Raw genomic sequence first — 18,805 nt, forward strand, 5'->3', positions numbered from 1 at the left:
TTTGAAATCTTTGTAACCAGCCGAATCTTCTCTGACTCACCTGCCATGGGCATAGCCTCTTCTCTGCTCCCTCGATCTAGAACCGAAAGACCTCAAGAATATTTACATGCCCGCGCCTCGGCACACATAGTCGGTAGTGAGATACAGAAACACATCCAGGAGCACACAAAGTCACAAGCTCGTCTCGAATTCACCACATGGCATGTGGGTGCATGATGAAGTAACCCCATACGGTTTACCCTATCCCATGTCGGCGGAACCTCACGAGACTTCGTTGTTTACTATACTTTGCTGCTCTCGCTTATTCCGAGTCTTTGGATAGGGCAATCCGGAGGCAAGAAAAAGAGCCGAATTTCTGAGACGTATCATCGACGCCAAGAGGATGGGCTTATAAGTGCTCTTCTGCTCCCCTTCATAGCTTTGCCTTGCCCAAGGGGGATCATAATAATGATGCACATCATTTGAAGGGTTGAACATAGGGTAGCCAATGTCCGTATGCGCCTGCCGTTGAGAAGTTTCTATCCCACCGATGGCTGGCGATGAAGTAATTATAATATTATATGCAAGGGGCGCTACTGGCGGCGTGAAATTACTTTACACGATCCTACCATATAACGAGCCTCATCTCCGGCCATTACTGTGACAACGATGAGTCTTTGGCATGGGCTCTATCGATTCATTTGGGATTCATGCTTAGCTAACGGTTTTTTTTTTTTTCATTTCGTCTGCATTTGGTACCTGGCCATATAAAAGCGACTTCTATCAGGCATGCACCCCGATCTGGGCCCTGTCTATAAGAGCATCGAATGGTTGGCAAAGTGTGCACCGGAGTCTGTTGTGGGAATGACATGACCATATGTGTTCATTGTTACGACAACACCGCAGTCTCGAAAGCAAAAGACTGAGGCTCACCTGCACACTATGTGGTAGTTGAACCTGTCAGTCTTAACCGATGATATTCTATCCGGCAACATATTTGGCCAAAGCGTCATGCTGCTCCAACGCATCTCTGAACCAGCCTTACCTGAAGCTGGACATATATTCGCTGATCCAGCGTTCATCTTCCTTTCCGGCCGGAGATGGTGTTTGTTCCTCTAAGGCCTTCGTCACCTTGCTGTGGATTCCCAGTTCCGCGGCACCAGGTTGCTCGCAAGTTTTGTCCTGTGCACTCACCCAGTCCCAGGATTAACTAGCCCCATTAAACATCATAGTAAGAGAGTGTCTAGTCTACACTTAGTCGAGAATTCTGGGCGAGAGATGCAGTTGAAATTCAAGTCTGACCGCATCTGCCTTTGATGCCTCGGTTCTATCTTGTTTTAAACAACAAGAACAACTAAATTCCAACCAAAGATCTTGCAGTCTGCTGTTGGCAGACAATATAGCATCTGAAGCTCTTCTGGGCTACAAACAGCCCAAACTGATCGCAGCATGTGACTAGAGCTTGTGAAAGCATCATTTTCCGGACAACCCAAGCCAAATGAGACTCCGATGGTCAACCTAACCAGTATGAACAGTTTCCCAGCTTGTGATACGCCTCAATACATGTAACCAGGATAGTTTTGGGGAACGCAAAGAGCAAATCCTTCTGTCATACATGGCTTTGATAATGGTGGGAGAACCTGAACAAGGCCGACCGCAGAGATGTCAACGGAGAATTCGCCTACTTCGTCCGCGCCGACAACAGAAAGGGCTCCATCACTTTACAACATGTCTGAATTGCTTTATACAGATGTAACCCTCGACCTTTTATATTAGAGGATCTCCTGGGAAATTCGGAGTCTGTTTGTCTTACATCATATGCCACGTCGGCTGTCTTGAACGACCACCATATATATCTGGTGGCCGCCAGCACATTCCTCTCGAGACAGACTTTTCAATAACATGGAGCAGTTCGCTAGAACCCTAGTGTTGCAAGCGGCTGGCAGCTTTATTACAAACTGGCGCCCTAGAAGTTCTTGTTGTTGTTGTGTACCAACCCGCTGTGCCTCCTCATTCTAACTGGAGCTTGATCAGAAAAAAATGTCAACACCATCAGAGAGTAGGAAGTGCAGCAGTAGCACAGCGGCACTATAGGTATGAAGGTCGATGTTAAATCGGCTCGCATGGCGCATGTGGTCTACAGCTAGGCTAAGTTATGAAGGCACATTGGAGAGAGCTGGGCCCAAGCACGGTACGCGGTCGACTTCTTGACATTAGCAAAACGTAATCCCGAGCCAAAAAAGCAACAAGTACACACGAACCATAGCCAAAAATACGCAAAAGAACAGGGCCGATCGTGGATCGAACACGAGACCTAGAGATACTTGCGGATGCGCTGCAATCTCTCGCTCTACCACTGAGCTACCGACCCAGTTCGTTGTTGTCGGGTGATTCAGTAGCTACTATAAACAGCAGAAGAAGGTGCCACCATTCCGAGATTGAGAAGAAGTGGGGAACTTGGCATGCAGCCGCTTGTCAAGGCACGCGCAAGACCTGCCAACTTCACTCGATTCTCCCAAGAAGGAATTTTAGGTTTAGAAGCACAGCTTTATTAGTCTACAATCAAGCTCATCTAATTTAACGGTGAAGACTGAAGTGATACGAATAATGATGGAGTGGAAAGGATTGATACTGGGCGTCACCCATCTTTGGTTTAATGCCCAGAGCTCTGCAGGCGTTCGGCGTTGATGTCCCCATATTTATTGCCCCCAGCCAAGTCAGCCCCGCTTTGGCTCGGCCACTTTCCCACACTGCACACGTGACTAGGGTAAATTCAGAGTGTGGCGGGTACTATTGTCATCGTCCATGTCAAGCTCCTAGATTTCGTCCCCTCGCGACATTTCCAAACCAAGAGACCATTCCAAGGCAACATCAACAACCCAGTTGCCCAATATGTCGTTGGTGTCGGGCGAGAAGTCGAACTTCCAGTTCGTAAGTACAGAAGCGATTCATCATTCCGTCCCGGTCCCAAGAGCACAGACGGCCTACTTCGCTGTAGAAACATGTTGCGCTTGGCGATTTGAGGACGCCTTGTCTGAGAAAATCACAGAACGTTCGCTGACAATTATTTCAATAGATTCTGCGTCTCCTCAAGTAGGTCTCTCTCTCACTCTGCCTTTCCTCGTTTGTCGGTCTCGGGAAGATTCTTTTGGCAACATTGTGTGATGCCTTTGCACAATTGGCGATACTCGAAAATTCCGCATTAGCCCCTCACGACTGGCTCTGAGTCGTCCGTCGCTCTGTTTTCTTATCCAACTTGTGAACTGGCGAACCGAAATCGCTGTAACTGGGCTTAGACGAACATTTGAGACCCGCGGCATACATTGATCAACCACTACTGGCGGATCGACAAGACCCAGGACGACACATGGGCGATCAACTTGGGAAGCGACACTTGCTAACATGTTCCTCTTTTAGCACAAACGTTGACGGAAAGCAGAAGATCGTTTACGCTCTTACCAAGATCAAGGGTGTCGGCCGCAGGTACTCCAACCTGGTCGTCAAGAAGGCCGATGTCGACCTGAACAAGCGGTATGTCGACTTCCTGCAACAGATATATGAATCCGCAAGTCCATAAAAATCTAATACAATTTCTCTCTCAGTGCTGGTGAGCTCACCTCCGAGGAGCTCGAGCGTGTTGTCACCATTCTCCAGAACCCTACCCAGTACAAGATTCCCACATGGTTCCTTAACCGTCAGCGCGATATCGTCGACGGCAAGGACTCTCAGACCCTCGCCAACGGTGTCGACTCTAAGCTCCGTGATGACCTCGAGCGTCTGAAGAAGATTCGTGCTCACCGTGGTCTCCGTCACTACTGGGGCCTGCGTGTCCGTGGTCAGCACACCAAGACGACCGGCCGGAGAGGACGGACCGTCGGTGTGTCCAAGAAGAAGGGTGGTTAAAGAAACAAAACACAAAAAAGGGCATCATGGGCTTGGGGATCATTGGCCTGTCGGATGGGTTCTCTGGCTTTGGCGTTCAATCTCATTGTTGCGGGCGGTCGGGCGTGTTACGGATGGTTTCACTGTTGACTGCTCTGCGTGCATTCACAGCCACCGAGCACGCAGGTAGACTAAATTCATCAAGGTTCTTTTGCTGGGATGACTAAATGCGACAATGCAATGAAATTAAAAGGTTTATCTTTTTTTTTTATCTCTTAAAAACTCTGTCATGGGCAAGATATGTTTTGATGAGAGATTGTGAATCCTTCCTGTCGAAATCAGTCAAGATGTGCTAATAACTTCCCACGGCTGGTCATGTGTTGCCAGGGATTTCTGAGAGCTTCGTCCAACATATCATATGGCGACATGGGACCATTTTTAGCTTGATGTTTACTTCATTTGTTTATTTTTGCTTTTTTAGTCTTCGTGTGTGACTGCCATATCTAGAACCTCAACGCGGCCCTGCCCCCTGGTCTCGTTGCCAATGAAGTCGGACACAGCCTTGAACGCCCCAGGTTCTACGAAGCCAGTGACTTCCCATTCCGAACCAACCACGTCCTGATTTTCGACCTGCTCGATGTAGCCCAATATCTTGTCCTTGACGGTTCCTGGTGCCTTTTGCTCGCCATCCTCAGTCTTGGGAGCTTTGACAGCCTGCTTGAGTACGCTCGTGGGGCAGGCTATCCTGAGCCGCATTCTGGCGCGAGCGACGGGGATAGGCTGGTGGGCTATCAGTGCCTTCATGGCTTCCAGCGCCTGGAGCTTCGCGTTCTTGGTGGTGACGACGCCAGTCCAGATGGGTTTCGAGGTCTTGCCGCCGGTGGCCTCTCCGTTCTCGGAAGCGGCGGCGGTGGTAGGCGTGGCGGTGCCGCTACTAGTCTCCGTCTTACCGTCAGCAGCGGACTTGTTTTGTTGCTGTTGCTGCTGCTGTTGGGTGTGGGCCTGGGAGCTGAGCATGTCCAGGGCCTTTTCTATCATGCCGGTGGTGTAAACGCGCTTGGTCCTCGGGTCGACGAGCTTGCTGGCCACGATACCGACGACTTCGTTGTGGACGCGCTCCAGCTGCTGCGCTCGCTCCTTCTCGCCGACTTGTATGTCGCCCTTATTTAGTATCTCGAGGATGACGTCGGCGACGGGGACGTCCTTGCCAAAGGCCTTGGCCAGGTCTGCCGAGGGCGCCGTCTGGCCCTTGCTGACGTTGAGAAAGACATTGGGGATCTGCAGGACGTTGTCCAGGTCCGTCTCGATGCCTGAGCGCCACTCGAGCACCTTGTTCTTGTAGCATGCGATCTCGAAACGCTTCTTGCCCTTCTTGAGCCGCACGAGCGAGACGTTTGTCAGCTTGATCTGGTTGGAGGGTTGATTTATTTGCCGCGACATGACTGCTGTATCTAGGGTGATTAGGCTTGAAGGTGACGGGGATGTAGCGGCCCTTTTCTTTGGGGGATTGCCTAACCAGTGAGGCGTCCAAAGAAGTATGTAGACACCTCAGGTAGTAGGCAGGCAAGGGATAATAGAGGAGGGGTTGATCCGCTTGTTGGCTGACGTTTTCCCCCGTTTCCCTTCCTGCTAGACCTAGATTGAAAAGGACGTTCGCCCTTAATTTTTCAGCAAAAAGGCGGCGCAATGAACCTAGATAAATGAACGAGCCAGATCTTTACAGAAGCTGCATGTTATTCTATTGACTATCGATTTGTTGTTGAATTTCACGTCATGCTGGGCACCGAGCAACTGGCTTTTGCCCCTCCATGACCGTTCTCCACATGGCGAGTGCTTTTAGCGGGAAAAAAACTGCCTTCTCCAAACAAAATGACTGCGACATGAGCTGCTATGGTTCATCCATGGCAAAACAACAATGGTGGCAAGGGGTTAATAAATTCGATTGACATACCCTGACCAAATCGGTCTAGGCAGGTAAATGTCTGGCGCGAAGAACTTTGATTTGACTCTTTTCTAAATCTCTACCTAGGACGCTACCTTGTCGCTTGGGCTACCCAACCTTTCGCATATTAGTAAGAATAGGATTGGCAATAGTAAAGTATGCAGATTGCTCCAGGCAACGCGAACCGAATCGTCAGTATGAGGCTTCTTGATTGGGCCTCTCCTCTTTGCGTACCTTGCCTACTTGGCGATAGAGGTTATTAGCTATCAGGGTATCTCGCGACTTATCTGACTCGGGCGTCGCGTGATCCCAGTTAGCAGATCATTGGCTGAGGCACGTGGACACCCACCCACCCGCCTCCGGTAGTGCGCCCTCATTCGCCAGGGTTACGGCGCCACTTCCCCCCAGATGGCAGAGAATCCAGTGATGACGCTAGGTTGTCGGGCCAAACCTAAACAGCAAGGCCGAGCTCGTTTCGAGGGGCGGGCGCCAACTGCGAACCTCAGGTACGTACCTACCGTGCCTAGGTACGTAACCTCGGGGTTGGTTGAGCTACCTACCTCCCTACATCTTGAGCTCCAAGCTCTCCCTCCTTCTTCCACATCCCATCCCATCTTTTCTCTCTTTCCATCCATCAATCACGCTTCAGTTTGATTGGGTTCTTCGACCAATCCGACTTTTTTTATTATTCCATCACCTCAGGCTCCGGTCATTTATTGACTTGCAGTGCAAGTCGCCCGATTCGGAGTGAGCTATTATCCATCAATCAACTCGCAACCCCGACAGCCTACAATCATGAGAATAGCTACATCGACGCTGCTAGTCGGCGCCGCATCGGCAGCCTTCGCGCCCCAGGATGGCGCCCAGCATGTGCTGAATGGCTTCGACTCCGTAAGGTCGGCCGCCGACTCTCTCCAGAAGCCACTCCAGACATTTGAGGAGGCCGTCGCCAGCATGACTTCCGAGGCCAAGGCAAACTGGGAGCACCTCAAGCTGCTCGTTCCTGACGCCGAGGAGCAGGCCAAGACCTTCTTCCCCAAGAAGCCCAAGCCTGCTAGCCGCAAGCCTGACAGTGCCTGGGATCACATCGTCAAGGGCGCCGACATCCAGGCCATGTGGGTCGAGGGCGCCACCACTGAAGAGAAGCACCGCAAGATTGACGGCAAGCTTGACAACTACAACCTCCGTGCCCGGTCTGTTGACCCGTCCAAGCTGGGCGTCGACACGGTGAAGCAGTATAGCGGTTACCTCGATGACGAGGCCAACGACAAGCACCTCTTCTACTGTGAGTCCAATCCACCTAACACAACAACTTTCGAGCTCGAGCTAACCGCCCATATCTTTGACCAATCTCAGGGTTTTTCGAGTCGAGGAATGACCCCAAGAACGATCCCGTCGTGCTTTGGCTCAACGGTGGCCCGGGCTGTTCATCGCTTACTGGGCTGCTATTTGAGCTTGGCCCTGGTGCAATCAACGACAAGATCGAGATCGTCCACAACCCATACGCATGGAACAACAACGCTTCAGTCATCTTCCTTGACCAGCCCGTCAACGTCGGTTACTCGTACTCTGGTGGCTCGGTTAGCAACACCGTGGCCGCCGGAAAGGACATCTATGCCCTCCTGACTCTCTTTTTCCACCAGTTCCCCGAGTATGCGAAGCAGGACTTCCACATCGCCGGCGAGTCGTACGCTGGTCACTACATTCCCGTCTTCGCTTCGGAAATTCTGTCGCACAAGAAGCGCAACATCAATCTCAAATCAGTCCTTATTGGCAACGGCTTGACGGACGGCCTTACCCAGTACGAGTACTATCGTCCCATGGCCTGTGGCGAGGGTGGCTGGAAGGCAGTTCTCAGCGAGTCTGACTGCCAGGCAATGGACAACGCCCTGCCCCGATGCCAGTCCATGATCCAGAACTGCTACGACAGCGGCAGCGTCTGGTCGTGCGTTCCCGCATCCATCTACTGCAACAACGCCATGATCGCCCCCTACCAGCGCACCGGCCGCAACGTCTACGACATCCGCGGCCCCTGCAAGGACAGCTCAAACCTGTGCTACCCTGAGCTTGGCTACATCTCTGAATACCTCAACCGCCGCGAGGTAATGGAGGCTCTCGGCGCCGAGGTCAGCTCGTACGATTCGTGCAACTTTGACATCAACCGCAACTTCCTTTTCCAGGGCGACTGGATGCAGCCATACCACCGTCTCGTGCCCGAGATCCTCAACCAGATCCCTGTCCTCATCTACGCTGGCGATGCCGATTACATTTGCAACTGGCTCGGCAACCAGGGCTGGACCGAGGCTCTCGAGTGGAAGGGCAAGAAGGACTACAACCGCGCCGAGTATAGCCCTCTCACCCTGGCCTCAGCCCATGACGTTAAGCCATACGGCAAGGTCAAGTCGAGTGGCAACTTCACCTTCATGAAGATCTTTGAGGCTGGCCACATGGTTCCGTACGACCAGGCCGAGCCATCCGTTGACTTTGTCAACAGGTGGTTGGCTGGTGAGTGGTTTGCTGCTTGAATGGGGATGCTGAGCTAAGAGGGAGCGTTTTTATACCTTCGTTGTTTACTTGCTCGAAGAAAGTCTACCCACTCCTGTGTATCGTCATAGTCTTGACTTGGTTTAGGATCGGGCTGTAAATTGGTGGTTCAATTGCACTCTGGATTGTGGACATTGGTGTAAAGAGCATAACCTTTCTATCTCTCAAGAGTGTATTCTCCCCTAGATTGTATTCATTAAGATTGATCAAGACAAAATTTTGCAAACAGAAGCCGCGGCGGACATGGCCAAACACCCATCATCCCATGTTAGTATTCCGCATTAGCATAGGCGGTAGCATACGTGTTAGTACTCATGGCCCATCAGAAGAACTCCTCGAGCTAACATGTCATCTCGACCTGTCACTATCTGGTCCCTTACTGAACGCATGTCTGAAAATCAATAGGATGATTGGTGATCCACAACGTTCAATTTCTCATGTTAAGAACATGGTATCATACAAAGGTCGACGCGCAGAGGACCCTCTCTGCCTCCTGAAAACAAACAATAAGTAGGTCCGTCAACTCCTGTACACCAGGCGGCCCTGCCCCCGCCGTTACTATTCTTTGACCAGACTCCTTCATTCCATGCTCCCCAGCCATGCCACAAGGGGAATATTGATTTTTTACCTGTCACATGCGCAACGGCCGGGGCAATGCCAGGCCTCATCAGCACAGCCGATCTCGAAAAAAAAAAAAAAAAAAAAAAAAATCTATATAAATAGTACATCCCAACCGGTTCTCGCTAGGGGATAAAAGGGAAAGTAAAAATACGGGACTCATCGAAGGTTTGTCGGGGATGTGGTCAGTTTCCAGAACAAGCAGCCGAGGAGCCTTTAGCTACCATCCTTCCTCCCAGCAAAACTCTCCGAAACGCTGTGTACAACACACGGCACAAGAGTATCTCAGCAAATGGTGGGTCAATGTAAAGCCACTCCAGCATGTTCGCGAGTGTGCGTGCCATCATGTTCATGATTCGACAATAATAAGAGCAAGGAGTCAGTCGGTAGACTGAGCTCATAGATTGCTATATCTCAGGCACGGGCACAGTTCAGGTCCCACTTTCTGACTACGCCTCGTGCCAGTATGGCAAAGTTATGCGCCACGGAGTTAATGAGCATAGCAGAGTCCTTTTTTGTGGACTTAGCGACATTAAGGACCTGGAGATCCTGGTCTTGGGCCAGATTTAACCTTCAAGCTGGCAAGGTGGAGCAGCCTCAAGCGACCTTCTGACGCGAGACTCTTGAGCAGTGAGCCGTGCTTCTTGGCCTTCAAAGACTCTTCTTGGGTTGGCTCAGACACCTCGAAATGCTGTATATGGGGTATATGGGAAGTAGCGGCCGATGAAGATATGCCAACAGGACCCCGTGCTTCAGGTGCACTTGAATGAACAGTACTAGTGAAAATTTCTTCGTTGCAGCCTACCGACAAATTCTTTTGGTCTCCTCAACCAGCAGTGTCGGCAGCCGATAACGGTGGACTTGCACCTCTGTGACGTCGAAAGAAGGTGAAAGCATTCATTCTGAACCTGCTTGATTTCTTCTTGAGCGTGCCCCCTTCAACGGATAGCTTGCCGTTCGGCGATGTGGAATGAGTGTCATCCTCAACCGAGTGCGACGGGCTGATCTCGAGTCTTGAATCAGAGTGGCTCTTGTGGTTTAATCTCGCTGGCAGTGGGTGCTTGTTGGCGTGTGGCTCGTCCGGAGCTGTAACCATAGTGGCAGGAACGCTGACGGGTCGATCCAAAGATTCCTGGCTGAGAATGCTAGTACCTTGCGTGCTAGGCGAAAGTGGCATCTTGCCCGTGGTTGCGCTCGTTGCCTGAGAGGCCCAGTCGCCTGTACCCGGTGCCGATGCGCTCCCATCCGTCGCTTCACTGCAGCGCTGTTTTCGAGACGTGCATGGACGGCTCTCTTGCATGTTGAACGGGTCGCTTGCTGCAAAATCAGCGACTGCTTCAAACTCACTCGTAGTACCGTTGACCTCTTTGTACTGGTTGTACGGTTCAGGTATATGTGCGGGCTTGGACTTTGGGTTGGTCTCGGGCTTCTCTTCAGCGTTGGTGTGTCGCCTTAGTGCGTGTTCTGCCGAAATATCGTTCTTGCTATGTCCATCTGATGTTTCGACTGCATATTCAGCCTCTGCGGGAATCACGACGCTCATAGTCTTTGGTGATAGCGTCGGTTCCCTCGCAGCCTTTGGTCTGTCATGTCTCGACTGCTCGTCCATAATCATCTGGTCAAACAAAGCCTTGTTGATCTCCAGCTCATCAACGCAATATTGCATTGCCGGGAGGATATCGGCAACTCCTTGGAAAAGTGGGATGGCGAACAGGTTCATAAAGCCCAGTTGCGCCTTTGAGAGAGAAATCACGTCTTTCTTTGGTGGTGCCATGAGCGAAGATTGAATACCAAGATCGGTTTCCATCGAAGCTTGGCGGGAAAACTCATCGGATAGGATGTGCGTCCACTTCAAAGCTGTGTCATGCTTTCGTGCCTAGCAAAGGGTTTAAGTGTGAGCCTCCAGCAACGCAACCAAGGTCCTAGAGGCTTTCAATGATACGTACCACATTGCTTATATCAGCACACTTGATCAAAATAGCGCAAGCCAGTGCCTTGTGCTCTTCGATCATGCGTCCATTCCACCCCTCTATTGCATTATCCTCATGCAGCTTCTCCTGGAGGTCGCCGAGTTTCTTCATGTAGTCAAAGTGGAGCCCCATATCAGTGGCCAGGATCGAACTAATCATCAGGTTTCGCATTTGCAAGTCTTCAAAGGCAGCTGGCCAGTATCTCCGCAAAATTTGTGAATAAGCTGCACAATGAAACGACTCCAAAACGGAGCGGTCGTTATAAAGCTGGGCAAGAGGTGCGTTGAGCGTCACCAAAAAGCCGTTGTTGACTCCCGGGTGCCCAACATCATGTCCGACAGCCGTAACAAGCAGCGTCAGTGCTTCAAAAGGCTTCAAGAGTGTGGCTATGGGAGATGTTGGCTGTGGAGTGGCCGTGTAGTCGTCGCTGCGAGGCGGATATGGTGGTAGCGAGCCAATCTGTACCAAGAAGTTAAAGGTGGCCTGCAAAACATCGATAACGTGCCGAAAATTATGGTATGGCACAAAATTATTGTAAGCTGCACGACACGCGATCAGGAAAGTCGATAGTTGGTCTGTTCAGCATGCAGCCAAAGAAAAGCGGTCAGCAGGTTAACAATGCAAATAGGCGCACTCGTTTACCACAAAAGGTATACACCTGGTCAGTCTTTCGATATTAGAAAAACTCACCGGTTGACATTCGCCAGCGCTCAAGCTCCGGCATGGCAAGGGCATGTTTTAGCATCAGCGTCGCCGCCACTATCAATTCGTCGTCACTAAAGTCGTGTGCGCAGAAATGCCACCGAGAGACAGCCTTGGCAATTTGCGACCGGCGATCCTGGGACACTGAGATCCTAACGTTCGACACCCGATCGTCTTGATCATCCCCTGGACGGCAAATGCGCCCCATAAGGCTTGAAACCATGTCTTCCCTGAGGTAAGCGTACGGCTTTGCATCGTCTACGCCAACCCAAGACCGCTTGCGCCCACGCTTCAATTCCAATACAGCTTGTCTTTGCTTGGAGGCCTCCTTGTATGCCTGATATGCATGCACCTGTATTGAGGTTACGCACTGGAGGGGTTTGACCATGACATCTGTTGCGCCCAGGTCCAGACAATACTTGAAAAGACCGAGGTCAACCGAACCTTGGGGTTTTGTCGGTATCCGACCGGATTGCTCACGTATCGAAGCCTGAGTGACATCGGCTGATGATTCGTCTGGGTCAGAAGGACCGACAAGTGGAATTGGTACGACTAAACTGGACACATTACGCAGATGAGACTCCGAAACAATCCTCTGCAGTAGTTTTGTGCCGTACAGATCCTCATCGTTGGAGGTATGCGAAAATTCATCGTCCAGCGCTTCGGTCGTCCGCGAAGGTGTTCTAGGCCGTGAACGTGAGCGGGAGCGGGGCCTATCTTCGGGCGTTGGCTCGTTTTCGGAGACATCAATTAGGACAATCGTGGGTTTTGTCTCGATGATTGAATGGTCGAGCAAGTCGAAGAGCTGGGTCAAGCATGACGCTCCAGTTGCGACGAGATGGACTGCCGTTGTAAATGGTCAGGTCGCGTGTGCGCAAGGGTATGGGGGACCTTCTGCAAAGGCGGGGGAAACTAACCATCACCGATGAACTTTAAAAGCAGTTGAACGTTTTCCTTGAGTGCCTGAGTCTCATAATCCGAGAGCCCGGCCAATGGATTCTCAGTTCCGTCGGAATTGTACGATGAAGCGCGAACGATCCTGTCTTGACGGATGGACCGATCAACGTATATCAAATTGCAGGCAGCATTCTCCATCGCGGGCCCAAAGAGCGTCCAGTCATAAGACTGGGAGCGCCTTTTGACAGCCACGGGTGGGATTGCGATACTGGCAAAAGCCAGAGCCTGTAGATTTTACTCGCCGAAGGTCCGAACGAGCGTGGGCGCCTGAGGGATGTTCTGTTGTGAATTTTTTTCTAATTTTGGCAAGGCGTAAAACGGCTTTGCTGAAACGGACCGTAAGGCTCCCAAAGTCAGTTCCAGGCTGTGTGATGGGTGGATTCTTTAGACAGGCTGATCGCAGCAGAACGACAAAAGCGACAAGGTGACGACAGTGAACCAGCGCATTCGTAATGATGTTGATCGGTTAAAAAGATTCCGAGGGCCACGGCCGACGGAAGTCTCGTCGAGTGCTAATTGGGTACAAGTTCGCAGTGTGCACAGGCCGTCGCAGGCCCAGGGGTTTCGACTCTAATGTTGCGCGAAACCGGTCGTCGCACCGGAAATTGAAACCCCGGGGTGATCGCGACGAAGACCGTCTGTCTGGATTGAGCGGTCGGAGCCGAAAAAGTCGTGATCAGATCAGGATCGGAAGGCAGGTAGGTCAGGTAAAGGTAGGCGAGCCTTGGCGAGGCGCAATTGACTGAGTCTATGGGCGGGCCCAAGTCACGAATGTTGTGGTAGAGTCTGCGCCAGGGCGCGAAGATTAAACGTCAGTCCAGTCCAACTCGATTTGGTAAGCAATCCAGACTCGTCCTTGCTCGCGGTAAGTACAAGTGATGAGTTCAAGGCGAACGAATGTAAGGTGGTGGTGTGGGTGACAGTCGTGGTAAAACAAGATATTTCTTGCTGCCTTCAAGGCCTTCTCCCTCTGATCTTCCTACGACGGATGGGCGGAGCAACAACGTACAGCGGTCGAGTATGTAATGAGTGAACAGGCTGAAGTCGGCAGTGATGAGTACAGATTTTCGTGGGTTGCGGAAAAAAAAAAAATAACCAAAAAAGAAAAAAAGAAAAAGAAAAAAAAGAGAAAAAAAAAAAGAAAGTAAAAAGACAACGTAGAGGTAGCGTCGAATTGAATTGAGCCGAACAAAGCGGGAAGCAGAAACAGGAACCTAGAACTAGGCACGGGCAAGTTTGGACTGGAGAATTTGCGATAGTGGTACCATGCTGGTGCTTGATCTGTCCGCGGGTCTCAATCGTGCTGGGCACTGGGCACGGAGTGGAGAGGCCGAGGTGAAAGTGAACTGCTCGCTCGAGGGATCAATTGATTGAGCGTTGCAAGCAAGTGTATGGGTGCGCAGGTGCAGTGCGGTGCGGTGCGGTGCGGTGCAGAGGCCACACCTAAACTAGCAGCATGGCAGGTGGGTGTCTCGCCAGCCTGTGGATCCCTGGGCAGGCTACCTTATCTAAACTAGTCTAGGCAGGTAGATGAAAAGGTAAGGGACCAGCCAAGGAAAGGTACAGGAACTTGCCTCCGACGCACGCCTGGGATTTCCGATATAGACAACAATACCTACCTGTATGGGTAGGTCGGTACATTAGTCGGTAGGTAGGTAGGTAGGTAGATAGGTAGACAGGTAATAGATGGGTAGGAAAGACAATTCGGCAGCAGGTAGGGGATGATGGTGTTGTCGACAACAAAGATTCGCAAAAGCAACCGACGGAAAATCGCAGGAGAATAAACCGACAAATACGACACAGTACGTACTGGATTTGATTTATAATATCGGTTTGGCGTTCGTTCGTAGATGGGTGGGTAGGTCTACGATTTAGCCATGACGGCCTGTTAAAAAAACCAACAACAGGGGAAATAAACACAAAAATTAAACGGGAGGAAGCAACGACCAGACTTCAATCTAGAATAAAACTAGAATAGTCTTCTGCAAGCAACGAGCTTCTTCAGTGTGAGCAGCGAATGGAACGCCCGAAGGCCTTGGGGCGGGGAGGAAGACGGCAGCTTGTTGAAGGCAGGCAGAAAATAGGAACGGGGCGCCAGCCGACGACAGAAACTGATTAAATTGACGCGGGTCGGGAATTTTAATCCAAAAAGTACAGGAAGTGGTCATAAGCATGAGATATAATGGTAGAAAGATTGGGCCTGGCCTCTTGTCAGCATACAATAGCCATTAACCGACAACCTTACTCACCGTAGAACAACTTTGCCCTGAGCTTACCTAGTACGAGGCGCCGTTCATACGTAATTAACTGGTGGTCCCCGTCGCCCCAGCAAGTAGTTGATAATTATATCTCAAATATGATTCGACGCAATCATGGTGATTATATCAGGGAATGCCCTTGTGCGGCCTTCTACAGTAGACTACCACCCAAGACTTGGGTTTGGAGCAAGCGCACAAGACACAAAGCAGCCAGCTTGCAACACCAAGACGGGAAGGAGCGCAACCTGGAAGCGGACGTGCGAGCCTTGGCCAAGCGATGCGATGCGATGCTCCTCGGTGCGACGATTGTTTACGGTCTGATCGTACAAGGAAGGTGCAGCACGGCGCAGTGTATGTATCTTGTATTGTAAACCCGTTGTTTCCCCTCTTCCCTCGCTCGCCTCCAGGTCGCACGCACCCCGACAATATTTCTTTTGCTGTGGTGAGACTCAATTGCCCCGTGAACGACGGACACGGCTACCTGGGTTGGTAGCCAAGGTAGGTACCCAATCGTACGTACCCAAGGTCGGTATTTCAGGATGCAGGCATCTATCTACCTTTCGGCTGTTTTCTCGAATGAATATTCCTGGTACGTGGTAACTACTAATTAAGACTACTACTACCTAGGTAGGTACGGTCATTAGCCTCTGGCCTGGGATATCCGAGAGTCGGCGGGGCAATGGCACGCAGCCAGAGGGATTCCCGCTGTCAGGAGAAGCACATCCCTCAAGTCCAGGAACATCCTGATACCGTTACTCGATGCAATGTCAATCACACCTCGGCGAAGAGATGACCAGATAAAATCAAATGAATGCACGTGGGTGGGGGTCCATCTTTCCAGACATGGAACACAGGTGACCCATTTATCCCCAGTAAAGGATGAATGTGATTCAATTTCTCATCCAGTCTCCATTTGTTCAAAAATTTCATAATACAACTCCCTTATCCGTTCGCATGGAAGACAAGAGTGAGAATAAGAAGAAGAAGAAGAAAAGAACTACTCCTAATTAAATATGAAGTGAAATGAATAAAACGAACGATCCCTATGGGGAAAAAAAAAGGACAAAAAAAAATACCCAGCAAATCCAAGCATCCAGGTACCTAAGCAGCCAGCAATGTCTGTCTCTTCAAATGCAGGGGGAACAAAGGAGGGGAAGGGGCCATGCGCGCCACATGACAAACGTGGCACGAAAAAAAGGGGGGGCCGATCCTCAAAATGCTTCGAGAAGGCCGCCAGAAGCTCTCATGGAAGTCACCCCCGAAAAATCGGGGAACCAAGCCTTACTATTGGGTAGTGTGAGAAGTCGACCTGTCAGATCTGATCTATCGGGTTTGCGTGCGAATGGAATACTAGGAGAGGAGAGGGAAAGAGAGAGAGAGAAAAAAAAAAACAACTCCCCGTTTCCAAACTTTTCAAAAGGACCGATTGAGATTGATCGTCTTTTGGAACCAAAAAAAAACATGGGGCCAATCACGCCAATGACGAATTTTCTCCCATAGGCGAGACATGAGAAAATCCAAAACATGATCGTCAACCTGTCTTACAACTGATTCCTTGCAGTGCCTTTTTTTATTTGATTTTTCTTCTCTCCATTTTTTTCTGCGTTGTTGTCATTTTTCATTTTACCTTTGCGCCTATGCAACTGTAAAATCGGATTGTTGGCTTTTATTTGAATAGCGCGTAGTTATTATTGAGTCGCGCCAACTGCAAAATTCCCTTCTGTTCCGTCTTCTTTTATCATTCCACACTGTACAATCCTGCATAAGTAGCGAGCGCTCAGGAAAGCCATCCACCTACATGAAACACTGGGCTAGCCATCACGTAAGCCTTGGTACTATAAAAAAAAAAACCCCCCGCCCCATGGATTGAGATGCGCCATCCACCTAATTTAGATATTTAGTTCTATATAAGATGTAGGTGATAATAGCACAGCAATACAGGACTGAGAAACTAGGCTTGCTAGGTTAGTATTAGTCCCTTGGCCTAAATAGTAGCAGCAAATATGGACACATCCACCACTCGAAAAGTGATGGATTGTCAAGGCGCCATGTCTCATGATTCAAAACAACAGTATCACCCTCCATTTCATCGATTGAGAAATTTAAAACCATCGTGCCGGAAGGCGGCGGCGGCGGGCGGGCCTTGTCATCGGCAAGAGTCGTTTCACCGGCCGGTTCCGCAGCCTAGAGGAATACTAAGCCGCGATCTCGTCTGTCAATGTCGATTTGCCGTGGATCGAACGACGTCGCAACAAATCCGTATAGTAGTGTAACTACAACAGACAGCCTACACAGTCAGTCCGCACCGTCCAATCGTCTTCTTTTTTTTTTCGATTCAAGCTTTTTAGTTTTGTTCTCAAAGGAGAAATTTTTTTTCCCAAGGGTCCTTGGTAGTGGAAAGTTGCCATCTTGGGCCATGGGAATTTGAAAGTTTCCGCTCTTTGACGAGATGCAAAAGTCAAATCGTATCCCCACGTGAATAGGAAGTATGAAAACAAGGACACAAGGAATCCAAACCAAAACAGAGACAAAGTATTGGACAGAGAAGGGGGCCTGGAACATATTCGACCGCAAAACAAACGGCTATCTTGTCCCGTTATCTGATCTTGGTCGCTGTGCCCGAAAAGCCACGATACCATCCGTTTCTTTCCCTGCTGCTTTTTCTTTCCCCCTCTTCATCCTTGTTCTCGTTCTCGTTTCTGGAGGACGCCCCATACACAACGCGCCGATATTCATCTTGTCACACGACCACTGGCTCATATTTCCGGCGACTGCCCTGCAGACGCCGGCGCTGGGGTGGACCCACCAAATTTGGCTTTGGGAAGAGGGGGAGGGAAAATAAAAATCTGCGAAAAGGAAAAACAAGTTTGGAAAAGAAACAGTAATCGAAGAAAAGGGGCGAAAATAGAGGATTTCAAGTTGATATTCGGAACAGTCCGACCCGCCCATACTTTCGACTACCGGCCGCCGGACGATTCACGTTGTCTACCTCCTTTGAAGTTTGTTTTTTGCATATACCTATATATGTATATACCTATATATACCTACTGTTTGTTTGTCTAGACTCAACCAAGGGCGGCGTCTGAAGGACTCCTCGTCCCTATGGTTGCATTGTCTGACCCCCACTACGGTCTGCTAATATTTTTCTTTTTATTTTGGGTTCTTTCTTCGTTCTTATTTTTATTATTAGCCGTCTACCTCCACCTTCCATCGACCAATGGGTCGATAAGGTGCTTCGCAGAACCTCCAGTGACCCCTATAACAGTCGGCACGCACAAAAGTTGCCTAGTTCATCCTTGTCTACGGCGCCTCCACCACAACCCAGCTCATGCTTATACCTAGGGATGAACAGCCCCAAGCGAGTTCAAAGTAGGTATTGATGTATATGTGCGTGTATGTATGATCTTCCGTGACACCAGTTTCAGCCCTGTCATTTCCCAGAATCATGGATGGTTTCTGCAGGACGCCAACTTGGTCGCTTAGAACTGCCGCGTTGTGTTTTCCCGGACTCGACGAAACGTCATTTTAATGCATCTTGCTTTAAGGCCCTTGTCGAACTGCTCAACCTACAACGCGAATGTCATCATGAGACACTGATAAATTCCGCAATCGTCGTTCTTGTATCTAAACTCAGCAAAACCCGTCAAAACCTGCACACTCGAACAAATCAGGGAGGGCTTGGCAAGAACTTTTCAACGCAGAGAAATACTTCTCTTCTGCTGTCATAAAACATGACCTCAGCTCATCCTTCTGATCATGTGTATACTATATTCCAGGAAGATACGAGCACCTAGCATATTTCATTTTTATTTTCTCGTGCGCGCTTCAAACAAAAACTTCCTGCGCCTAAAAATGGTCCGTACAGAGTAACAGTGATTTGGGACAACAATACCAATTCTATGCAAGTAACCCAGCATCGCAAGCCACGTCCATCCAGCGCTGTCATCAAATGC

At 50.1% G+C, this 18,805-nt stretch overlaps 6 protein-coding genes across 6 annotated transcripts; 4 read left to right on the forward strand and 2 right to left on the reverse strand.

The window, feature by feature from the left end:
• Positions 1-2,871: 2,871 nt before the first annotated feature.
• Positions 2,872-3,882, forward strand: PpBr36_05148 (uncharacterized protein; the record flags this gene model as incomplete). Its single annotated transcript, XM_029892306.1, has 4 exons — positions 2,872-2,910; positions 3,056-3,072; positions 3,397-3,510; positions 3,582-3,882. 4 exons carry the CDS (start codon positions 2,872-2,874, stop codon positions 3,880-3,882), a joined length of 471 nt encoding a protein of 156 aa, XP_029750316.1.
• Positions 3,883-4,338: 456 nt separating this feature from the next.
• On the reverse strand, positions 4,339-5,301 carry PpBr36_05149 (uncharacterized protein; the record flags this gene model as incomplete). Its single annotated transcript, XM_029892307.1, has 1 exon — positions 4,339-5,301. The coding sequence occupies one exon, from the start codon at positions 5,299-5,301 to the stop codon at positions 4,339-4,341; it is 963 nt and encodes a 320-aa protein (XP_029750317.1).
• A 1,297-nt stretch (positions 5,302-6,598) lies between these two features.
• Positions 6,599-8,328, forward strand: PpBr36_05150 (uncharacterized protein; the record flags this gene model as incomplete). The annotated part of the gene is made up of 2 exons (XM_029892308.1): positions 6,599-7,088; positions 7,160-8,328. The coding sequence occupies 2 exons, from the start codon at positions 6,599-6,601 to the stop codon at positions 8,326-8,328; spliced, it is 1,659 nt and encodes a 552-aa protein (XP_029749524.1).
• A 1,463-nt stretch (positions 8,329-9,791) lies between these two features.
• Positions 9,792-12,732, reverse strand: PpBr36_05151 (uncharacterized protein; the record flags this gene model as incomplete). Its single annotated transcript, XM_029892309.1, has 4 exons — positions 9,792-10,841; positions 10,912-11,510; positions 11,626-12,480; positions 12,555-12,732. The coding sequence occupies 4 exons, from the start codon at positions 12,730-12,732 to the stop codon at positions 9,792-9,794; spliced, it is 2,682 nt and encodes an 893-aa protein (XP_029749523.1).
• A 338-nt stretch (positions 12,733-13,070) lies between these two features.
• PpBr36_05152 (uncharacterized protein) lies at positions 13,071-13,458 on the forward strand (the record flags this gene model as incomplete). Its single annotated transcript, XM_029892310.1, has 2 exons — positions 13,071-13,292; positions 13,378-13,458. Coding segments are annotated over 2 exons (303 nt in total), but the record flags the coding sequence as incomplete, so codon positions are not given.
• A 1,508-nt stretch (positions 13,459-14,966) lies between these two features.
• On the forward strand, positions 14,967-15,173 carry PpBr36_05153 (uncharacterized protein; the record flags this gene model as incomplete). Its single annotated transcript, XM_029892311.1, has 1 exon — positions 14,967-15,173. One exon carries the CDS (start codon positions 14,967-14,969, stop codon positions 15,171-15,173), a length of 207 nt encoding a protein of 68 aa, XP_029749522.1.
• Positions 15,174-18,805: the final 3,632 nt, after the last annotated feature.

The sequence above is a fragment of the Pyricularia pennisetigena genome, chromosome 6, assembly GCF_004337985.1.
Source record: "Pyricularia pennisetigena strain Br36 chromosome 6, whole genome shotgun sequence".
NCBI lineage: Eukaryota > Fungi > Ascomycota > Sordariomycetes > Magnaporthales > Pyriculariaceae > Pyricularia > Pyricularia pennisetigena.